The sequence below is a fragment of the Acanthisitta chloris genome, unplaced genomic scaffold, assembly GCF_000695815.1.
Source record: "Acanthisitta chloris isolate BGI_N310 unplaced genomic scaffold, ASM69581v1 scaffold44491, whole genome shotgun sequence".
Taxonomy (NCBI): Eukaryota; Metazoa; Chordata; class Aves; order Passeriformes; family Acanthisittidae; genus Acanthisitta; species Acanthisitta chloris.
This window is the reverse complement of record NW_008656188.1, coordinates 16,046-37,304: the sequence shown is the minus strand read 5'-3', so window position 1 is coordinate 37,304 and position 21,259 is coordinate 16,046. Positions and strand designations below refer to the sequence as shown.

The 21,259-nt window shown below is 43.0% G+C and overlaps 1 protein-coding gene across 1 annotated transcript in view; it reads left to right on the top strand.

Moving 5' to 3' along the window:
* GCN1L1 (GCN1 general control of amino-acid synthesis 1-like 1 (yeast)) overlaps positions 1-21,259 on the top strand; it is a gene marked incomplete at its 5' end in the record, with an annotated part of 38,968 nt that overhangs the window by 5,139 nt on the left and 12,570 nt on the right. The window contains 32 exons of the mRNA XM_009084197.1: positions 91-219; positions 445-495; positions 890-988; positions 1,265-1,438; positions 2,350-2,502; positions 3,267-3,359; positions 4,682-4,757; positions 4,932-5,091; positions 5,983-6,172; positions 6,292-6,416; positions 6,760-6,938; positions 7,106-7,199; positions 7,967-8,080; positions 8,278-8,476; positions 8,953-9,108; positions 11,808-11,989; positions 12,265-12,345; positions 12,756-12,899; positions 13,589-13,716; positions 13,897-14,086; positions 14,440-14,510; positions 15,290-15,455; positions 16,387-16,581; positions 16,772-17,018; positions 17,470-17,591; positions 17,900-18,014; positions 18,484-18,663; positions 18,976-19,196; positions 19,923-19,991; positions 20,140-20,278; positions 20,382-20,578; positions 20,928-21,070. Coding sequence (XP_009082445.1) covers positions 91-219; positions 445-495; positions 890-988; positions 1,265-1,438; positions 2,350-2,502; positions 3,267-3,359; positions 4,682-4,757; positions 4,932-5,091; positions 5,983-6,172; positions 6,292-6,416; positions 6,760-6,938; positions 7,106-7,199; positions 7,967-8,080; positions 8,278-8,476; positions 8,953-9,108; positions 11,808-11,989; positions 12,265-12,345; positions 12,756-12,899; positions 13,589-13,716; positions 13,897-14,086; positions 14,440-14,510; positions 15,290-15,455; positions 16,387-16,581; positions 16,772-17,018; positions 17,470-17,591; positions 17,900-18,014; positions 18,484-18,663; positions 18,976-19,196; positions 19,923-19,991; positions 20,140-20,278; positions 20,382-20,578; positions 20,928-21,070 — 4,582 coding nt within the window. The remainder of the gene's footprint in view (positions 1-90; positions 220-444; positions 496-889; positions 989-1,264; positions 1,439-2,349; positions 2,503-3,266; positions 3,360-4,681; positions 4,758-4,931; positions 5,092-5,982; positions 6,173-6,291; positions 6,417-6,759; positions 6,939-7,105; positions 7,200-7,966; positions 8,081-8,277; positions 8,477-8,952; positions 9,109-11,807; positions 11,990-12,264; positions 12,346-12,755; positions 12,900-13,588; positions 13,717-13,896; positions 14,087-14,439; positions 14,511-15,289; positions 15,456-16,386; positions 16,582-16,771; positions 17,019-17,469; positions 17,592-17,899; positions 18,015-18,483; positions 18,664-18,975; positions 19,197-19,922; positions 19,992-20,139; positions 20,279-20,381; positions 20,579-20,927; positions 21,071-21,259) is intronic.

The following is a 21,259-nucleotide window of genomic DNA, read 5'->3' as shown; positions in this document are numbered from 1 at the left end:
GAGCTATGTCACATGTAAAGATATGTCCTTGTCTTGCTGATTTTATGGAGTTTGTTGTAAGGAACTCTTAGCCTGTGCATTATTTCCTAGGTCATCTGAAATCCAACAGTGTGCAGCTGATGGACGAAGCAGTTGTGGCATTAAAGAACTTGGCTCGGCAGTGCAGCGATCCTGCGGCTGTGGAGTCGCTGGGCAGACACCTTTTTGCCATCTTAGGGGGTGAGTAAATTGCAGGATAAGCAGTGGGGATGAATCAGGGTTTGACAGCTTCAAGGAATTTAGTGTACTGCGTTTTCTGTTGTCTTTAGCTGTCTGTGTGGCAGGGATGGCTCAGCCTGGATCAGGGATGATGGGACAAACTTTTGTATTTGGGAGAAGATTCTTGATGTAACACATAGCTGTTGTCTGTAAGTCACCTGTGACCCATGTGTTTCTTGTTGGCAGGCTCAGAGGGGAAGCTAACAGTTGTTGCTCAGAAGATGAGTGTCCTTTCAGGTGAGGGTCCTAAAAGGAAGCTGCTTCTCTAGTGGAAGAAATTCAGCAGAAAGCTGAATGGAAGGGATCTGTACTTCAGCCTTTATGATTCCCTGCCTGTCCCTCTGAACTGTCTATGGTTGGAGCCATAGAGGATGCTGGACACCACGTGCCAGTTCCTCACTTTCTATTAGAAGGAAATAACTGGCTGGTAGGTTAAAATGTTTTATGCAAAGAAAGGTGAAGACAGAGGTCCTGCAGTGTTGATACATGGAGGATGTGACATCCAGATGTATTGATAAGAGAGAGATACAAATTCAGGGATTGACATGTGAATGGTTGTTCTTCATTGGTTTTACATTTTGCAGCAAGTGCTGATAGTTTGGGATCTACTGAGAGAATTCTGTCCTTTCAGGGATTGGCAGCCTTAGTCACCATGTGGTTTCTGGACCCTCCAGCCAAGCTCTGAGTGGAACCATGGCTGAGCTTTTCATCCCTTTCCTGCAACAAGAAGGTGAGACCTCTTGCCATTGTTCTGGGTTTACCAAGCTGCTTTCATCTTGAGCAGGATTTTCATATGGCCTGTTAGTCAGGATAAATCCTGACTCTTGCCTGTTGTGTTATAGAATGTGTTGCCCTGTTTTGATGAGCAGCCCCATGGAGACAGTGCTGTGCCTGCTAGAGCACGTGTTCTTTTCCTGCCTGCTCCCATGTTGTTTTCCTGCTTTGTGTTTTATGTTCCTGTGCTTTATGCAATTGCTGACCTGACATGGGCTCTGTTGTTTCCCAGTCCACGAGGGCACGTTGGTTCACGCCGTCTCCGTCCTGGCTCTGTGGTGTGTTCGCTTCACCACAGAAGTGCCAAAGAAGCTGGTGGAATGGCTAAAGAAAGCCTTCAGCCTTAAAACCTCGACTTCAGCTGTGAGACATGCCTACCTGCAGTGCATGCTAGCCTCCTTCAAAGGTAAAACTAGGCAGCTATTAGTAACTCTTGAGTGTGGGGCTTAGGAGAAGAGTTCTCGACCTTTGTACTTCCTGATATAAGTAGAGAGTTGTGTGGATTAAGCAAGATTTTGCAAGGCAATGTCTGTTTACTGACCTCCTTCATATTTCCTTAAACTTATCAAGATGGTTTGTCTCCTTGTATGACTAGCATCGTTGCCCATCACACTGTCTGTCATATACCCTGAAGTAGTTTTTGATTGTTTTGATTTTATTGTGGTTTTGGGTTTTTTTTGCTTACATGTAAATTGTAAGGTTTCTAGCTCAGGGATCATGCTTTTGTTTTGCATAGCACCCAGCACACTGAGGTCTTGGTCTCTGGCTTTGACTCTTGGAAGCTGTAAAAAAAATAATAAAGTTACTGTGTTTGAAATTAAGAACTTCAGAAATTATTATATTTTGGTGATCCTCTTGAGATTTGCATCAGTTGGTCCTATCCTCTTTGACTGCAGCATTTCTTCCATAGTTGCAGACCTCTGGGATTTCTTAACTTCTGAATGTTTGAAGTGGAACAGATGGTCATGGCTTGCCAGGAATTTACTTTCCCCCTCTTAGGGAAACATTAATCTTTGAAGTCAGACTTCCTGTGATTTGAACTAACTCCTTTAATGTAACTGAATTAGCATTTTCTTTTGCATTCCATGAACACAAACTGTTACTGAGATGGGACTGTTCTGTCTGTGAGGAAAGGACTGAAATGGTTACCATTAGCTTTTCGTAGTTACAGTTTAATCATACTTTGGGAGATTGAGTCTTCCCTGCGTGTGTCTGATTCCTTTCCTCGTCTCATGACAGCAGAAGAACCACTGATACCTGGATTTTAAAGTGAGAAGGACCATGCTGTTTTGTAACATGTCTCTTTTGTCTCCTCAGGTGACACATTATTGCAGGGGATGGACTTGCTGCCGATGCTGATCCAGACAGCAGAAAAAGCAGCATCTCAAAGTACTCAGGTTCCCATGGTAACTGAAGGAGTTGCTGCAGCTTTGTTGATCTGCAGGATGTCTGTAATTGAGGGACAAACTGGTAAGGTCACAAAACATCTGGTAGAATCCAATATAAAAAGGTTCTGAGGGTTAACACTTCTTGTCAATGTGCAGGAGATACTATTCCTTAATCTGTATTTAGTTTCTGCATAGAGACTCATTACTCTTTTGTAGACCAGGGAAAGATTAATTCCCACCTCTCTCATTTATTTGTCAGTGAAGAATTCTCACTCTTCCATGGCTTTGCAAATTCCAGCTTCCATTCATTTAGGGCAATATTCCTCTTTATTCTGACAGAAGATGTTCACCCAGAACTTACATTCTAGGATTTGACTGATGCAGTGAAAGTATTACTTGCTTGTTATTTGAGTGGTATTTTTACAAGCCACCTTTGGAAAGCATGAGGACTGGAATTCTCTCTTCCATTAGAGGATATTACAAGAGCTGTCTGAGTTCATACATCTGCCAGGATATAAAATTCAGGTGTGTCCTGTCAAAAGCAACACACCACTTCCCATCTTTCCTTCATTTTCAGGAAGGTTTGCCCTGTGAAAAATTAAGGTGAATCACACTTTACATTTCAGACCTGTAAGTCAGAGAAATGTGTTTCTGTCAGCAGGTGGGTTTTGGGTGTGCTTGTAGTTGTGAGTGAGAGAGGTGAGAGGCTTTAGAACTGAAGACAAGTAAGTCTAGAAGTAACTTGATTGATTTCAGGAGGCAGAATTCTGCTGTATTTTATGTATGCTGGTGAGTTCTGACTTATTTTGAAACATCCTTGATAGACATCTGTTCTTTTCCTATCAGAGGCTAAGCTGAGTGGTTTCTGGCAGCTGATTCTTGATGAGAAGAAACAAATTTTTACATCTGAGAAGTTCTTGCAGTCTGCGTCAGAGGAAGGTAAATTGGCAGTTACTGTGTATCCAGGTGCTGTTTAACTCTGTTTCTTAGTACTTACAGGAACTAATGTTTTTGTTAGCCCTGTTTTGTGATCCTTGAAGGATACAGTTTCAGACTAAAATGAACAGTGAACTCTTCAGAAGTATATCTAGACTAGTTGTAGTCTAAGCTTGACAATGAATTAATTTATTTCTTGATGAGCCTGAATTACCACACATTTATCATCCCAGATTTGTATATTCTCTAGAAGTCTTTCCAGTGCAAAATGCATCTGTGTGGTTTTAAGTATATAGTTGCAGCCAGTCTGAGGGATGTGGAATAAGGTGGGAAAAAGAAAAATAAAGCTGGAGGAGAAAACACCTAGGTAAAAAATCTTAAGATATGTGGGGGAAAAGTAATAACCAATCAAAATCAATTGGGTTATATATTCATGTCTCTGTGCTTTAAAGACTAATCAAAAAAAAGTTAATGGAATGTGCCCAACCGAAAAAATTACTGACTACACAGTAAACTCAAAATTTTGCAAATGAGTTCAAGAATCATTTCTCTGAAATGAATTAATGTATCCTTTGTACAAAGCTTTGAAGAGGCAGTTTTCTAAGTGGGAAGTAGCATCATTTGCTTCCTGCAGTCCCTCTTTCCTGCAGGCTTCCTTTCCAAGTCTGCAAATATCCCAAAACAGTGTGATTTGAGCTCCTTTAGGCTCTTAGATCCAAAAACTAATGCTGAGAGTGAATATTGTTATGATTTGATATAGGTTGGTTAGGCAAAACCATCTAGCTGACATGTGTCTGTAACATTCTCAAACCACATCGCCTTGGATGTTGGAAGTGCCTTGTACCATGCTTAGCATGGATTATAACCCACCCTGTGTCTCAGAGCTTCTGCTCCTGCTTTTATGTTGTGATTGAACATGGATAGACAAGCCAAAGGGCCTAGTGGCAGTTGATACTCAGTACTCATTTCACGGTCGCTGAAGATGTTTTGGCAGGGCTCAGGAATTGACAATGCTGATGCACTGAGCAGTGGTGTTTATCATTTGGTTTGCTCTGTGGACTTAGACCAGAATGGGTCACACACAGTGGTCAGGAAAATTCTCCTGGGATCCAGCTAACAACACTTCTATAAAATCATGGTTCTGTTTCCAGTCTTGGCAGACCCAAGTAGGATTTGTCTCTAGCTTCACTGAGATGATTATGTAGAGGCTCAGCTCAGGGTGCTATTTTACTGTGTCCTGCTTGCTGTTTGTTTGTTTTCAGGTAAAAAAAATCTGTTTCCTTATGAAGTCTCATGTTATTTTAAATATTTGTCTTTTCCCACAGGCATGTGTACAGTGCTGCAGCTGACAGAGCGTCTTCTCCTGGATCATGCCCAGCGACTGCCAGAAAGTAAAGTTCAGTACGTAGACTGCGCTCGCTGCTGCCGATCCGTGTCTGATCCCTGAGCGTCGCTGTGGGCAGTGGGGAGGGTGGGCCTGGGGCTGTGCACACAGTGTTGAACTCTTGGTGCTTTTGTGTCCTTGTTTTGCAGAGCTGCCTCCCTGGCTAAACCTGTTTATTTCTCCATTTGCAGACAGTACCACCGTGCCCTTGTGGCCGTGCTGCTGAGTCGGACCTGGCACGTTCGGAGACAGGCCCATCAAACAGTTAAGAAGCTCCTGTCCTCTCTGGGAGGGTACAAGCTGGCCTATGGGCTCTTGGATGAGCTGAAGGTGGTTCTCAGCTCTCATAAGGTGAGTAGCCAAAAGCCTAGTGTCTGCCACAACAGTTTTTATGCTGCTAGTCAGCTCCTTGCCCTAGATTTGCTGTGAGTAGTGACATGCAGCCTGATGTAGACATCATTCAGCTCCAGATGATCTCCTGAATGCCACTTGTTACTGGATTACTGCATACTGCAGTATCAATTTCTATGGTGAGCCTAGTCTTCCCTATATACACAGGAAAAACTTACTATTCAAAATAATTTGGAGAGGAAGCTGCAGTTTTCCATGTCCTTCTGTTACTTTTAATGCAAATTTAATCCCTGCTGGAGGACCAAGTGCTTCATTCCTTTCTTTGTATCCTGGTTCTCCGCCCTGGCTTAGAGCTCAGGCTGCCTATTTAAACATAAATACTTCAGTAGCAACTATTATAAAAAATGCAATAAAAAAGGAAACACCAAGTGCTCTATTATTGGACATGCTGCTAAGGCAGCACCGTGTCAAGTTGTGTAGTAGATTAAGTTGCATTAATTAGATAGCAAGACTGGGGCTTTGTAAATAGTCTTCTCATGTCACAGATACAGCCTGAATAAAGTATTTTTGAAAAGATAATGGGTAAAATTAAACTGGAAAAGTCAGGCATACTGTTCCCAGCCAGCTGGCTCAACCTTTTCCGAAGTCTTCTTTGCCAGAAATGATCATTTTAGTTTTATTTTATCCCAGCTTGCCAAATCTAGTATAGCCCTCCATGCTTAATTTTTCCATCACTGTCTTTGCTGTGCTCCAGGTTTGCTGTCATCCTTTATCCCTTCTTTCCTTTGAAAACCATAAGGGTTTGGTACTGGCAGAGCAGTGTTTGTTGCCATTCAGTCTAGTGTTACTGTGGGGAAATGCTCTCAGGAAGGTTTGGTGTTGTCCATTCAGGTTCTGCCTCATGAGGTCCTGGTGACGGAGTCAGGAGAGCTGTCGGAATTAGGAAGGACATACATTCCCCCACGTGTGCTTCATGAAGCTCTCTGTGTCATCTCGAGTGTGGCAGGGCTTGATGTGGATTCCTCTGAGCCAGAGAAGCTGGCCCTGGAGATGCTGCTGGTGAGCCATCATCCCTCTGTAGGTAAGTGAAGGGATAAAACCACTCTTGTGGCCACCATATGGGTTTTTATCATACCTCTTTTTTCCTCTCTGTTAGCAATCTGCTTCATGTTTATTATGCTCATTTATTCCCCTTGCCAGTGGCAGTGCAGCCAGGACTCTGGCCAGCCCTCCTTCTCAGGATGAAGATAGATCCCAAAGACTTCGTTAGCAAACACCTGAATGACATCTTACCCAGGATCACTGCCTACACTCCAGAGAACCAGGTGATAAGCTTCTGCTTTCCTTGTGCTAGTTTTGGGAGATATCTTGGAACAGGGGAGTTTTCTGGAGCTGCTCAGTACTGACAGGTCTGTAAGGGAGGAGATCTGTCTAAAAGGTGGGGAAAAGGCAGGTTCAAAGGGAGTACCTCTGGTGAAAAGGAGCTGGGATTTAAGGGGGAAAGAACATGTAGCAGCAGCTGAGTAGAATTTACGTAAGATTTAAGTACCCATGGTACAAGGAATTGGGGATTAGAACATAACATGGGCTGCCTCAGCAGGGTGTACTTTTTGGAGAAAATTTCAAGGAATACTAATAATAATGTTTTTTCTTTTGTTTTCCTGATAGTCATCTATGAATGCAGTGGGATCTCTGTCTCTGCTTTCACCTGGTAGAGTGCTCCCAGAGCTCATCAGCACTATCTCAGCATCAATGGGGAATCCGGCTTTGTGCCAGGTTACTCGAGAGGAGTTTGCCATCATGAAGACACCTGAGGGAGAACTGTATGACAAATCTATAATACAGAGGTAAGACTTTATAATTTCTTGTCTCTGTGCACCTGGGGATTGATCACTGCTGGCATCTAGTGCCTGTCTGTGTCAGATGCTCTTTCTGGACAGGAGGTCCCAGATTTTTGTGCCTGGACCCTTAGTCCAGAGCATTGCTGATTCTTTTCTCTCCTTTTTCTTTCCAGTGCTCAACAGGATAGTCTGAAAAAGGCTAACATGAAGAGAGAGAACAAAGCTTATTCCTTCAAGGAGCAGATCATCGAGCTGGAGCTGAAGGAGGTGAGTTGATGGAAAAAGGAAAGGCAGGCTGGTCAGACCCTTCACTGCTCTCTCGTCTGTGTTGTTGCATGGCTCCTAGGATGTGTGTGTACACTGGTGGGAAGAGTTCTGTGACCTTCTTTGAATATTTAAATGCTTTCTGTTCTTCTATCTGTGTGTATCCATATCTTACATTTGTATTTGTATCAATTTACATGCTATTCTACTTGTTTGTGAGTGTGCTAACTAGCTGGCAAGACCTGTTTTTTCTCTTTCTCTCTTGTTCAATGTGTCTTGTGTAACTTTTCCAGTCAGGGTTGTTCAGTGAGTGCTTCCATCTTGTTGTCAGCCAGCAGTTCTGGTCAGTTTGCCCAGATGAGTGGCTGTAGGTGGAGGGAGGAATTTGGTGAAAGGAGGGGAATGTACCAGGTTGACTGGAACATTCTTTTATTACAGCTTGACTTCTCTTTGCCCTGGTGAGGACAACATACACACATTGTAGAAGAGCTGGACATCTCTTTTTAATGATACCAAATAATTTGTGACCAATTTGAACATGGGAGAAACTTATGTTATGCTGCTAATGGCATGCTAAAGTGTTGTTAACTGGCTGATTTCCATATTGTGCCTTTACTCAAGAGGAACATATGTGCAAGAATAGTTTGATAGTGTTTTAAAAGTAAATTGCTACAAAAAAAACCCAAATGTGTCCAACTTTCTTCTCTACCTAGTTGAAGGTATGGTGTTAATAGCTCCTGGTTAAGAATGTCCCTTTCTCTCTATTGCAGGAGATAAAGAAGAAGAAAGGAATAAAGGATGAGGTGCAGCTGACAAGCAAGCAGAAGGAGCTGATGCATGCACAGCTGGAAAGGGAGGCTCAGATAAGAAAACGACTGAAGGAGGTGAGTTTTGGTTGTCTTTTTCTGCCACCTCTGCAGCTACCATGACCCAAGTCACCTTGATAAAAGGAAAATGGCATACCATAGACAATATTTGGCAATAACTTATTTGTTTCTCTAATTAGAAATTAGATTTAACCACGATTTTTTTTCCTGGTGGAGTTTTTTTATGGTAACATTTTGTATTGTTTCTCTTACAGCTTGATAATGAGCTGGAAACAGCTCTAGGGCTCCTGGACACTGTTATAAAGAAAAAGCCTCCTGGTCTCACTCAGTACATCCCTGGTCTCATCAGTTCCTTCTTGCCACTTTTTCGATCTCCTTTGGCTGCTCCAAGGGTTAAGGAACCTTTTCTTTCCTTAGCTTCCTGTGTCATGCCTGCTCGACTGAAACCCCTTGGTTAGTATTTGCAGTTGCTGTCTAAGGGCAGGGTGTGTTACTTCTATGGCAAAGTAGTAAAAATTCTTGCTCTTACAAGCTGTGGGTCATGACTGTGTACCACAGAAAGCCAAAAGGAAAAGCTGCGTGGATCAGTGCTTAGGGAAATTATAGCGATGTCCCAGAGATCCTACTACTGGATAGGACTGGGTGTAAAGACAAGGAGCTCTCAGGTTATTGTGAGCAGCTCTGAGGAGTAGCTGGTCACAGTGGTGCTGTGTCCTCTGTGCAGCATTTGGAGGATGTGAGTGTAACTCACATATGTGACTGTTGTGGAGAAAGCTGTTCCCTGCCAGCCCTGGGGCTGAGCTTCCTGCTCTGTGCCTCTCTGCAGCCTGGGATTTGTTATAATTCTTGGGTCTGTGTTCCAGGGGAATTTTCTCTCAAGAAATGTTTGGGTTGATTCCTCTCATGGACTCTTCATTCTTTCATTCCAGGTACCTTAGTGAGCCATGTGACCTTGCGCCTGATGAAACCACAGTGTGACTTAGATGAATCCTGGTGTCAGGAAGAGCTGCCTACTGCTCTGAACAGAGTTGTCAGCTTGTTGCATGCCCACACCATTCCCAACCGAACCAGCAAGGGAGAGCCAGGTAAGAAGTGTGGTAGATATAGTAGATCCTGCTGACACTGCCCCTCACTCCAATAACTATGAACTGGTTTAGATTTCAGAGTTTGCATAATATTTTGTAGGTGAGACTTCACTTTTTTCTTTGTTTTAAATAGGATAACTCCTCATGGATATGAAAAACCTTAAGGGCTTTTTGTTGTGGTAGTAGTAGAAATGATGTTACAACTATAGTAAGTGTAGAAATGAAATAACAGTACTTTTTCTTAAAATGGTTCATACAGAAATAACAGCAGTGAAATTAAGGCTCATCTTTGCCAAGGACAGCTCCTACCTTTCAACACCACTTAGCATAAGTGATTCAGTGAGACTAAGTGGAAAGACAAAATAATTGGTTGTTATCTGTGATCTCAGCAGTGAAGTGCCCGTGGCCTCTGCTTGTTTGCTGTGTAGTGCTGCAGTTCATGAATATTTTATTCTGGCATGGTTGTGGAAGAAGCAGTTCTTTCCACTCTGTAACATTAGGGCAAGTGCCAATATTTTTACGTGCAAGGATACGATCTGAGTTAAAATGAACCTTTTATCCTTGATTTTTTTTTGTGGTTTTTTTCTTTTATTTCATGGGGTTAGTTTTAATCTAGATCACTTCCAGAATCTGTTTCACAGTGTGGTACACAAGTACTTGTGCCACTCCATTGAATATAGCATACAGAAGAGAAGGGCTGGTGTGTGTCCTTTTTGGTCCAGGATGGCTTAGGCTGTCTCACAGCATCTGGTATACTTCTGGGGTAGAGGCAGTTCACCCAGGCTTTGGAGCTGTTCATCATCTAACTCAGTCAAAAGCTGCTGTGGTAGATGGTTTATATTTGTAAGGGAAATGTGGTTCAGTTCTCCTCTTGCTGTTCTGCTGCCAGTCCAGTGCTCAGTGGTGTGACTGTGGCACATGTCATTGTCACAGCTGAGTAGTGACAATTGACCATGTTGAGCACCACTTCAGTGCTGAACATCTCGGTGATAATTTGGTGTCTCCACTGTGCAGTATATTGCCATAGTAAGTGCAAGTTCATTAACATTTGAATCCATTTTCAGGCTTATTTATGGAAAGTAGTGGAAGTATTTTCAGTCCTTCAAGATTTCCTGCAGTGCATAATTAAATTAACATCTGATTATTTTTTTCCACTTCTGTAAGATAAAGGCAGTGGTTTCCATAGCACTTTGTTGGACAAGTCATGTTATATTCCCAAATGAATTTTCCTCATTTTCAAAGTTCTTTGAAGTGTAGTTGTGCCGTGTGATTTGGTAGAGGTTAATTTCTTAGGTTATCATGAGGCCTAAGAGAGACCATACCTGTTTATAATGTGGATGATAAAGTTTCTCATTCATTACTGAAATGCCAGGATACATTGTATAATTTTTTTCATACTGGTCAATACCAGCTGCTGTGTGAACAGAACATTTATCTTTTCAGATAAAGCTTTCTTCCTCCTACTATGTATAGAGGGACAGTGGTTTAAACCTAAAAATATTTGTCCAATAATTAAAAAAGAGAAAAAGTGTAAAAACAAACAGATACTGAGCAAACAGAGAGAAAAATCCCATGTTGGAAGTGGAGGGGGTTTTACCTAAGCTGTTCATGTTAAATAGGAGCTCACAGTGTGTTTGGGATTTCACATTTCTGTCTCGAACTACTTTTGCAGTATCTGTGCCCTACATAAGCTGACTAATACTGCAGTATTGTATCTGCAGTGCTCTTCATCTGCATCTTAGAAATTTAACATTGGGCGTTCTCTGTCAGCACAGATAAGAGATAGAAAGGAAATGTTTTACATAGACTTCTGATACTTGAATTTTAACTGGACTAACTGAAGGACTGGAAGGAGCATTTGTTATGTCTCATATCCAAGGCCCTGTAAGAAGAAAAATCAAAATGTTTAACAATGGGAATAATCCAATCAAAGATGGGAGAAGAGTTGAAACTTGCACCAGATTTAGAACAAGTCATTCTCAAGGATCCAGCTGAAGACTGGAATGACAGGTTAGCTAGTTTGATAGGAAGTGTTTAAAGGAAATATAGCTGCCAAACAGGCCCTTGCTTTGGGACAAAGGCACTTTGAAAGTGACTGAAATAACAGATTTTATTTCAGCTTTGATTGTGTAATGGATCTGATTTTGTGTCCCATCCCCTGCTGCCTGCAAGTACTTCCTGAACAGACAAAAACCTCAGTTTTGCCTGTCTACTTCAATACATTGAATTGTTTCAATTTCATTTACAGTGTGTATTTTTGCATTGTTGAGGCATTGGAAGTAATTTGGAATCCTAATGTGACTTTAAATAAAACCAGTCAGAATCATATAACCATTTAGATTGGAAAAGACCCTTAAAATCATTAAGTCCTACACTTAACCTAGTACTGAAATTCCAGATGTCACTGTTGGAACCTTGCTGTTGCTGCTGCTAAGTGGCAGAGTTGTAGAGGCTAAAGGGGCTGTCTGTGTGTGCTGTTTGAATAGGGTGAGGGTTGTCTGTGTGGATTAAGTGCAGATACACAAGATAGTGTCCTTTAGACTTGGTGTTCTAGGGTCACTCAGCGTGTTTGTGCATGAGGCTGAAGCTGGCCATATCCCTTATGGGCTATCCATGTGTGTATTTTATACCAGTCAGTGTTACAAACAAAGCCATGAGAGGATCAGCTGTGTTCACAGGGTTGTTTTTCCTTTTCACAGGTGCTGCTCCATTATCAGCTCCAGCATTTTCCTTAGTCTTTCCTCTCCTGAAGACAGTTATGACTGAGACACCTCATGACAGCGAAGACAAGGAGGAGTTCCTGGTCAAGATTCTGCAGATCCTTACGGTCCATGCTCAGCTGAGATCATCAGGAAATGCCCAGACATTGCTGGTGGATGAGGTGAGAGGTGTGGGGATCAGGTGACCTCCTTCAGCAGTTGTTCAGATGAACCATGGGTTAAAACAGGTGTTGTGTAAACTGGACAAAGCAGATAAATTCTACAAGTTAGAATTAATGGTGTAAGGTCGTTTTCTGTCATGGCTTTTGGTACCTGTCCAGCCCAAGTTTTGATTGTGATTTTATAAGGAGTGTCATACACAGGCAAGGTACTTTGGAGACATAAGACATAAGACTTTTTCCTCTTCCCTTCACCTTTTCTCCCCCAAACCTTTCAGAATGGCCCAGAGTTGCTGCCCCGGAGGGACATGCTGGTTCTGCTGACCCGGGTGATAGGAACAGGTTCTCCACGGCTGCAGGTGAGTCCTCAGCTTCACAGCCACAGTCAGGATTCTCCCTAACTTTCATCATCATCTAAATGAGGGAAATCCACTCTCATGGTTCAAGCCTCTGAGTCTGGTGGTTGATACATTAACAGTTTTCTCCTGTGGTTGATATCCTTGGAATAAAGTGTCTGCATTTTTTTTCCTGTGGATTTTATTGCACCAAACATATTCTTCAGTCTTTCACAGGTGACATTTTATTGCTTCTCTAAGGCCTTGCTCTGACAGAGAAGTTCAGAGTAGTTGCTCCTCTGAGTGTTTAATTGAAGGGATGAGATGTCAGGAAGATCAATAATAAAAGGCAGAGAGTTGGACTGAACTCATCAGGCTTTGCCAGAGGTACAAGTCAGTGGTGGAGTCTCTAATAGTTCCTTGTGGCACTTCAGGTGTTGGCTTCCGAGGCACTGACCACCCTGTGTGCGAGCAGCAGTGGTGAGGATGGCTGTGCCTATGCTGAGCAGGAGGAGATTGACGTGCTGCTGCAGGCTCTGCAGTCTCCGTGCATGAACGTTCGGGATGCAGCTCTCAGGGTAGGTGGGAATCATTCAGGGTGGCACTGAATCCGTCACATTTTTCGGAGGTGAGTCTTCTCTAACACCGATGGAGAGAGGCTTCAGCTGTGGTGCCAGTGTTTGGGCAGTGTCTGCAGGAGGAGGCAGTCTGAACAATTATGCTCTAAGTCATGCTTTTAGTGCCAGATTTATCTGCAAAAAGGAGTACTCTGGGTCTAGTCACACCTTTGTTTTGTTAAAACAGGTGTAATTATCACAACTTAACACCTTATGTTTGCAATTACATAGAGCTTAGTCTTAAAGAGAGAAGCTGTCAAAAAATTCCCATGTCTGTATTAGGCCCTGTTTTTGGAAAGCTTCAGGCTTAGTCACTTCTGAGAACGTAGAAATTAAAAACCCAGGGGTGCTTGGTTTTCTTTGCCATGAAACAAATTCCACCTTAGCTCACCTGAGCTTTCTCTGTACTTAGAAGCAGAACAGACTATAGTCACCAGAGCCACTCTGCAGCTGCCTATGGAACACTATTCTTGAGTTTCACCAGCTCACCTGTTAGCAATAAGAAGTGTTTGACCAGCATGGGCAGTGTATGGCACAAGCAAACATGAATTTTGACACTTCAGACTACCGAGCTTGAATTGGCAAAAGTTTTAAAGCATCTGTTTCTGAAAATCAGATCCTTGCACTGATTCTTGTCTAAACTAATTCAGGGACTGATGGAGCTACAAATGGTTCTACCAACCCCAGACAGTGATGAGAAGAATGGTCTGAACCTGTTGCGTCGCCTCTGGGTAGTAAAGTTTGATGTTGAAGATGAGATTCAGAAGCTGGCAGAGAGGTGAGAGTTGTTCTTGGCTAACTGGATTTTGAGGGGACCTCTCTGCTGCTCCCCATATGGAGCTGCACTGCAGGGGCTTTGCACCCACGTGTGGAGGGCAGCTGTGGCTCACCCTGATGGTACATGTAGCAGGAGGTTCTCTTGCTGAAGGGTGACCCTTCACCTCTCTCTGCATTGTAGGCTGTGGGAGTCCATGGGCCTGGAGCTGCAGCCTGACCTCTGCTCTCTCCTGATCAAAGATGTCATCTACCACGAAGAGGCAGTGCGACAAGCAGGGGCTGAAGCTCTTTCCAGAGCTGTAGCTCAGTACCGAAAACAAGCAGCAGAGGTCATGAGTAAACTCACAGAGATTTACCAGGAGAAGCTCTATGTAAGTACTCTTGGCCCAAGGGGTTGAAAGGCACAAGCTTGTGCTTTATTTTATATTTCTTTATTAGCCACTTTTCCTTTTGTCTGTATGGAAGATGTGCATTGAGCCTACTTTGCTGTGTTTGAGCTTATCATAGACTTTAGTGTCTCAAACCTGGCTGTGGCAGGGCAGGGCCAGTTTAAGTCTTTTTGGGCCTAAGCTTACTCTCTGCTTGGTTTTTTACCATGCTCTTCAGCTAGTGGTATCATACCTCTGTGCTGTATTGCCAAATAGCATGGCAGGTATGGCTGACAGTGTTCTCTGTGTGCCTGTCCTTGGAAAAAGAATTCTGATGAAAGTTTTCCTCCTTCCAGAGGCCACCTCCAGTTCTGGATGCTTTGGGACGAGTGATATCTGAATCACCACCTGACCAGTGGGAAGCAAGGTATAGTCATCTTCAGATTGATCTCATCACTTCCTGTGCATCCAAATGAGGTGGTTTTGGTTTTTACTTAGAAGTTCAGGCAATGGAGAAATAAGGGATGAATTTTATGCAATTGTATTGACTTGCTGGTTTCATGTGTTCTTTTGTGAGTGTATTTGTGCCCCTCAAGCAGACTGGGCAGGCAGAACTGAAATGCTCTCAGTTCTATCAAAGTATTGGATGCTGTTTTCTCTATGTTATGATAAGAACAGAGTCTTTCCCTCTCAGACTGTCTGATTTTTGTCCTATCTTACTGTGTTCCCACCTCTGTATGGGTCATTGATTGTTTCAAGAGCAGCAGTGCAAGCCTTAATGAACTGGACAGATTCCAGTTTGGATAATTACTTTTTGTTTACTTGTATGTTCTGTACAGGTATAATTGGAAATCATCTTGTTTGCTACATGTCTTGAGCTAATCTGTCCTTTAGTGCGGATGTGCCTTGTTGTAAAGCTGCTGTATTTCAGCAGTAGATGAAGTGATCCTGATGTCTTAAGTTGGCTCAAGGATCTGCAATGCTTAATCAAGATAAAAGTCATTATATGGCTGAAGGATTGTTGTCCTGTTGGGAAGCTGCAGCATGGAGTTATGTAACAAAACACATTGAGGTTGGACACTCTGATGCTCTTTGTTTCAAAATGGTTCTCTATTTCTGTAATGTACTGCTAATAGCAAATGTGATTGTGAGCTCAAGCAAATTCTGTGAAAAGTCAGTCAGCTTACAAGCTCACTGTCTTCACAGGTGTGGCATAGCTCTGGCTCTCAACAAGCTCTCAGAGCACCTGGACAGTTCTCAGGTGAAGCCTCTCTTCCAGTTTTTTGTGCCGGATGCTCTGAACGATCGAAGTCCTGAGGTCAGGAAGTGCATGTTAGATGCAGCTCTTTCAACACTCAACACTCATGGCAAAGTAAGTGAATGTTTTTCTCTCTAGCAGTAGAAAAAGATGGGATGGAAATGTAGATACTGTCTTGGAACCCATAGATTTTCTTTAAAAATGATTTATTTCTTAGAGGTTGTTGTTAGTTGTAACAACTGAAAACTTTCGTGTAGAAATTTTTGTGTGTTGAGAGTTGTCCCGTTAGTGTCTGTTGTTGACTAAGTGTGGTTCTTCCCTGTCATTGCTGTAAACAAGAAATAGCCCTGATCAGTTGGTGTTAAAATGGTATCAAACTAGAGTCATAGAAGTAAAATCAGACTACAGATCTGCTAATCCTGGGAAGATGATAATTTCTTTTCAGGCCTCAGCAAGAAATCTTGCTGATTGTTGGCTTAATTAAAGTGAAAATAGTAATTGAGGGAACTGAGGATCATCCTTCCCCCTGCCAGCCCTTGCCCAGCAGTGTCAGATGCAGGGTGTGAATTGCTCAGCTTCTGATTCCTTCATATGTACCAGTCACCTCTGGACAGCTGTCTGTATTCCTGTTAAGCCCAAGACAATTGGAGTATTTCCATATTATTCATTCATTCTATTTTGTAGAAAAACAGTATGAAGTTTGTTTGGTGTTCCTGGTCTTCCTTTGCAAATGGGGCAGGCAGAGGAGCAGGCACTAATGTTCAGGCAGGCTGTCTTGCCTGAGAGCTTGCACTGCTTCTGGCAGAACATGGTGCTGGCAGGCTTGGGGAATCTGATTTTGAAGAGCTAACTTCTCTCTAGCAGGAAATATTTGTTGCCTGTCTGGATGGCACAAGGTTTTATGTGATGTGACACATGAAATGAACTGTAAATACAGTGTGATTGTTCAGTTGTTGGCTCAGAGAAGAACAAACAAGTCCACTGAGCATAGCAAATCTCATTCTGAGAGGACTCTAGTGGCAAGTTCTGTGGTTTTGTTTTTCAGGACAATGTTAACTCTCTCTTGCCAGTGTTTGAAGAATTCCTGAAAAATGCTCCTAATGATGCCAGTTATGATGCTGTCAGGCAAAGTGTGGTCATTCTGATGGGGTCACTGGCAAAACATCTGGACAAGAGTGACCCTAAAGTGAAACCAATTGTTGGCAAACTGATAGCAGCTTTGTCCACACCATCTCAGCAGGTAGGTGTCTTCTGGAAGGACTTCTCAGGTTCCACACGTAGGCAGATTACCACTAGGATACTCTTAGTGACGTCAGAGAGGTGAAAAATGGCTCTGATGACAGAAAGGTGTCATTGAGGGTGCAGCCTAGGGAGAACTTCTCTTAGTAATGAATGTTTTGCGATCTGATGTCTGGTGGATTGTTTTACAGGTTCAAGAGTCAGTGGCAAGCTGTTTACCACCTCTGGTGCCTGCAATTAAAGAGGATGCAGGAGGAATGATCCAGAAGCTGATGCAGCTGCTTTTAGAGTCTGACAAGTATGCTGAGCGCAAAGGTGCGGCATATGGGCTGGCAGGCCTGGTGAAAGGCCTGGGCATCCTCTCTCTCAAGCAGCAGGAGATGATGACCACACTGACTGATGCTATCCAGGACAAGAAGAACTTTCGCCGGCGTGAGGGTAAGGGACAAAAGCTTTTCCCTCCAGATACTTAGTATTTCTCTTGTATCTGCTACCACCGTGGTCAGATCAAGTACCTGCACGCTTGTGCTTGGTTTAGCTGCATTTGTTTCACTAAAATTTGAAGAGAAAGAAATGGGAAGTGTCTTTCCTGAAGTTACTGATTGTGTACAGTGTCCTAAAGTTGCTCTGTTTGCATTGTGGTGGAAGAAGGGTTTCTGGTCCTAGACCATGTGCATGTGCAGGTGTTGCTGAGGGGGCTCCTTTTCTGAGGACACAAATCCCCACTACAGCACTAGCCACAAGTGCAAAAAAGCAAGAGACTTTCAGCTGTGAGATTTGAGTGCTTTGGGAGGACTTCTACACATATTCGGCAAATTGTATCTTCTTTTTCCATCCTCCTTAAATGAAGTCATAATTTACTCTGACTGTGGTTTTTGGTTTTTTTCAGGAGCTCTGTTTGCCTTCGAGATGCTCTGCAGCATGCTTGGGAAGCTCTTTGAGCCGTATGTGGTTCATGTGCTGCCTCACTTGCTGCTTTGTTTTGGAGATGGGAACCAGTATGTGCGAGAGGTAAGGTGCCTCAAATCTCTGTAATCACAGAGGGTTAAGGGAAAACCCAAATGGAATGGATATAAATCCTGTTTGTAACCGGACAAATTGAGAGGGTGACCTGTGCCTTGGGATACCACTAGAAACAATTTGATCTTCTTAATAACTGAAAACATCTAATTTCATTGGCCATTAATTGGCAGCTATCTAGCCAGCTGCATCGTTGTACTTAGACATTATTTACATGAAGGCTTTGTTCCCAGTGAGTCTCTGAGGAAGGAAAAACACGTGTTGTGTCACAGTTTGTAAGTGCTCTCTTCTCCTTGGAGGCTGCAGATGACTGTGCCAAGGCCGTGATGAGCAATCTGAGTACTCATGGAGTGAAGCTGGTTTTGCCATCACTTCTTGCAGCACTAGAAGAGGAATCTTGGAGAACTAAAGCTGGTATGGACCAATATCTGAGTGACATGATGAGTTGCAGTTCCCTTGGCTGTCATTCTCCATGTGTGTTCCTTCATTCCTACAGATGGTCATGATGGTTTATTGCTGTGTAAGGGACTGTGGAGCTTTTATGGGGTTTGAGATACAAATGAGTTCCCTGACCACTTGTGCAACCTTTTACCCCCCAGCAGATTCAAGGGACAGTCTGTGTCCACTGTCTCTCTCTAGAAGTACTCCAGAACCTGGAATTTTCCTCTCAAGTGTCTTTTCCCTAGTACAAATGAAGTTATTTTTTAGTGTCTTTAGGGTGAGATAGAGTGGCTTAATGCATTTCAGCCTTTCTGTCTGTTCTCCAACTGGTAGACTAGTTTGAGGTAAATGTGATCATCTTTACATATTGATTCTTAATGCTGTGTACTGTTTTGTGTTTCGTCTTTTTTAATTTCTCTCTCTTTGTGTACTTTGTGCACAGGATCAGTGGAACTGCTGGGGGCTATGGCCTACTGTGCTCCCAAACAGCTCTCTTCCTGCTTACCCAACATCGTGCCCAAACTCACTGAAGTGCTGACAGATTCCCACGTGAAGGTGCAGAATGCAGGGCAACAGGCTCTCAGGCAGATTGGGTCTGTCATCAGGAATCCAGAGATCCTAGGTAAGAACTGTGCATCTCTAATGTGACCAGGGTTTAGGTTCACAGTATTTAGGATTAAATGCAAACTTGTATAGAAATGAAACTACTACAAAAGTATAACATGAAACTTAACAGCAGCTGTCTGCTTCAAGGGTTTTTGAATACTCCTGTCTGGTTTTTCAGCTGGTGTTAATTGGGTTTTCTCTGTCCCTGTGCTGCTGGTTGCTTCAGAAGGATCTAAAACACCCCATGAGGGAACACCAGCTCAACCTGACATGCAGTTTTTTTTCATGTACAGATAAAGTCTTTTCTCTCCTTTTTAAAAATGCTCAGCAATTGCTCCAGTCCTGTTGGATGCTCTCACTGACCCCTCCAGGAAGACTCAGAAATGTCTGCAGACCCTACTGGATACCAAGTTTGTCCATTTCATTGATGCTCCATCCTTAGCACTGATCATGCCAATTGTTCAGAGAGCTTTTCAGGATCGTTCCACAGACACCAGGAAAATGGCTGCCCAGATCATTGGGAACATGTACTCCCTGACTGACCAGAAGGTACAGTGCTAAAAACACTAACTGTGTGTGTATTTCCTGTGTAGGGGACAACAGAGCAGGCACTGGAGAGAATTTATTTGGGTGGGGGATTTTGCTGTTAAGGTAGACAATATTAGTATCCATGCAGTTTCTGTAATTAAATGTATATAAGTGAATAGATGATGACTATTAAGACAGTGACAGTTTTCAGGTGCTTAAGACTGTCATTTCTGTGCTTTGGTCATCTAGTTATTACCACATTTATCCCTGCAAGAAGGTCTTGTAATTTTTCCCATGTTAGAAATGCCTTAACAAACAAACAAGCAAACCCAGTACCAGTGAAACCCAGATCAGCTGCTTACAAATGGATCCAGGGTTTGTTTGAAAAGTATTTGTAGAACCTGACTGTAGGCTAAAGATCTGTGTTTAATTTTTGTGCTGATAATCTCTACCTTTAAACCTTGTGTAAATGTTAAGAGTGTTGAATTTTTCTTAGATTTTTCTAAGATACAAAGTGCTGGGTTGTGAGTGAGCATTGAAAGGGTTTTGGGTGATCTGCACAGAACTAGTGCTGTTTCTTGGACTTGCACAGCAGTTCACTGTGCTTATTTGCAGGATCGTGAAAGTGACTCTCAGGATGTTAAGGATATTTGCTAATAATAATGAGGGAATGTCCTTTACATGAAGGTGACTTATGTTTTTTCTCCTTTTGAATCTGGTTCTTACTCTTGGGGCTCTTTGTTTCAGGATCTGGCTCCATACCTCCCCAGTGTGACTCCTGGACTGAAGGCATCTCTGCTGGATCCTGTACCTGAAGTAAGTCTTTGTACAAATACAGTTTGTCTTTCAGTGCATTAGGTTAGACTTTGTCCTGATCATCTGTAGACCTGTAATCAGTCTGACACATCTGCTGTTGTAACTTTGACTGGATGTTTTGCAGATCTCTGTTTCTCTTGTCTGTTAGGTGCGCACAGTGTCTGCCAAGGCCCTGGGAGCCATGGTGAAGGGCATGGGAGAATCCTGCTTTGAGGATTTGTTGCCATGGCTGATGGAGACACTGACATATGAGCAGAGCTCAGTGGATCGGTCTGGTGCTGCTCAAGGTGGGAACAGCCCTGTCTGAATACTCAGCTCAGACTTTCTCCTATTAAATTAGCTGCTTGTATCTTGTGTGCATCAGCTCTATTCCCTGCTTTTTTCAACCAGGTCTTGCTGAAGTTATGGCTGGTTTGGGGGTAGAAAAGCTGGAAAAACTTATGCCAGAGATTGTAGCTACTGCCAGTAAAGTGGATATTGCTCCGCATGTACGAGATGGTTATATCATGATGTTCAACTACCTGCCAATTACCTTTGGAGACAAGTTCACTCCCTATGTTGGTCCCATCATTCCTTGTATCCTTAAGGTATGTAGCAGACCTGAAGAATTTTATTAGTTAGAGGATAAAAAGAAGCCTCCAGAATATTTTAAGCATCCTTTCCAGTAATTGTGGGATGTGCAGAGGCTTATCCAGCACAGCTGGACTATTAGAAAAATGGAAAAGAAAAAAAAGGGAATTTAAATTATAAATTATTTCTTCTAAGTTATTTGCTTGTTGTCTTTCATTTCTTGAAATCACCTTTGGGCAATCACAACTCTGTAGTTCATTTGCTTTTCATGGCTGAGAGAGAAAACATGGGTTTGTTTTCCTCCTGTTGCTTTTGTGTGTTGTGCTGAAACTCCCAGTTTTCAGAGACTTTTGTGTCTCTGCTCAGGCCCTGGCAGACGAGAACGAGTTTGTGCGGGACACGGCGCTGCGCGCGGGGCAGCGCATCATCAGCATGTATGCGGAGACAGCCATCACACTGCTCCTGCCACAGCTCGAGGACGGCCTGTTTGATGACTTGTGGAGGATAAGGTAAGGGATAACCAGCTTATCCACAAACCTTTCCTCTCCATGGCTGAAAAACTGGTGTCGTTTGGACTCTGTGTTGCTCCTCAGGGAAATGCAGAGACCACCTGGGAAGCAAAACCCAAGTGTCTCTTTTCGCTTGTTGATTTGAGTATGATGCTTTATAACACTGAGTCTGCAAAGCCCTGCCAGACT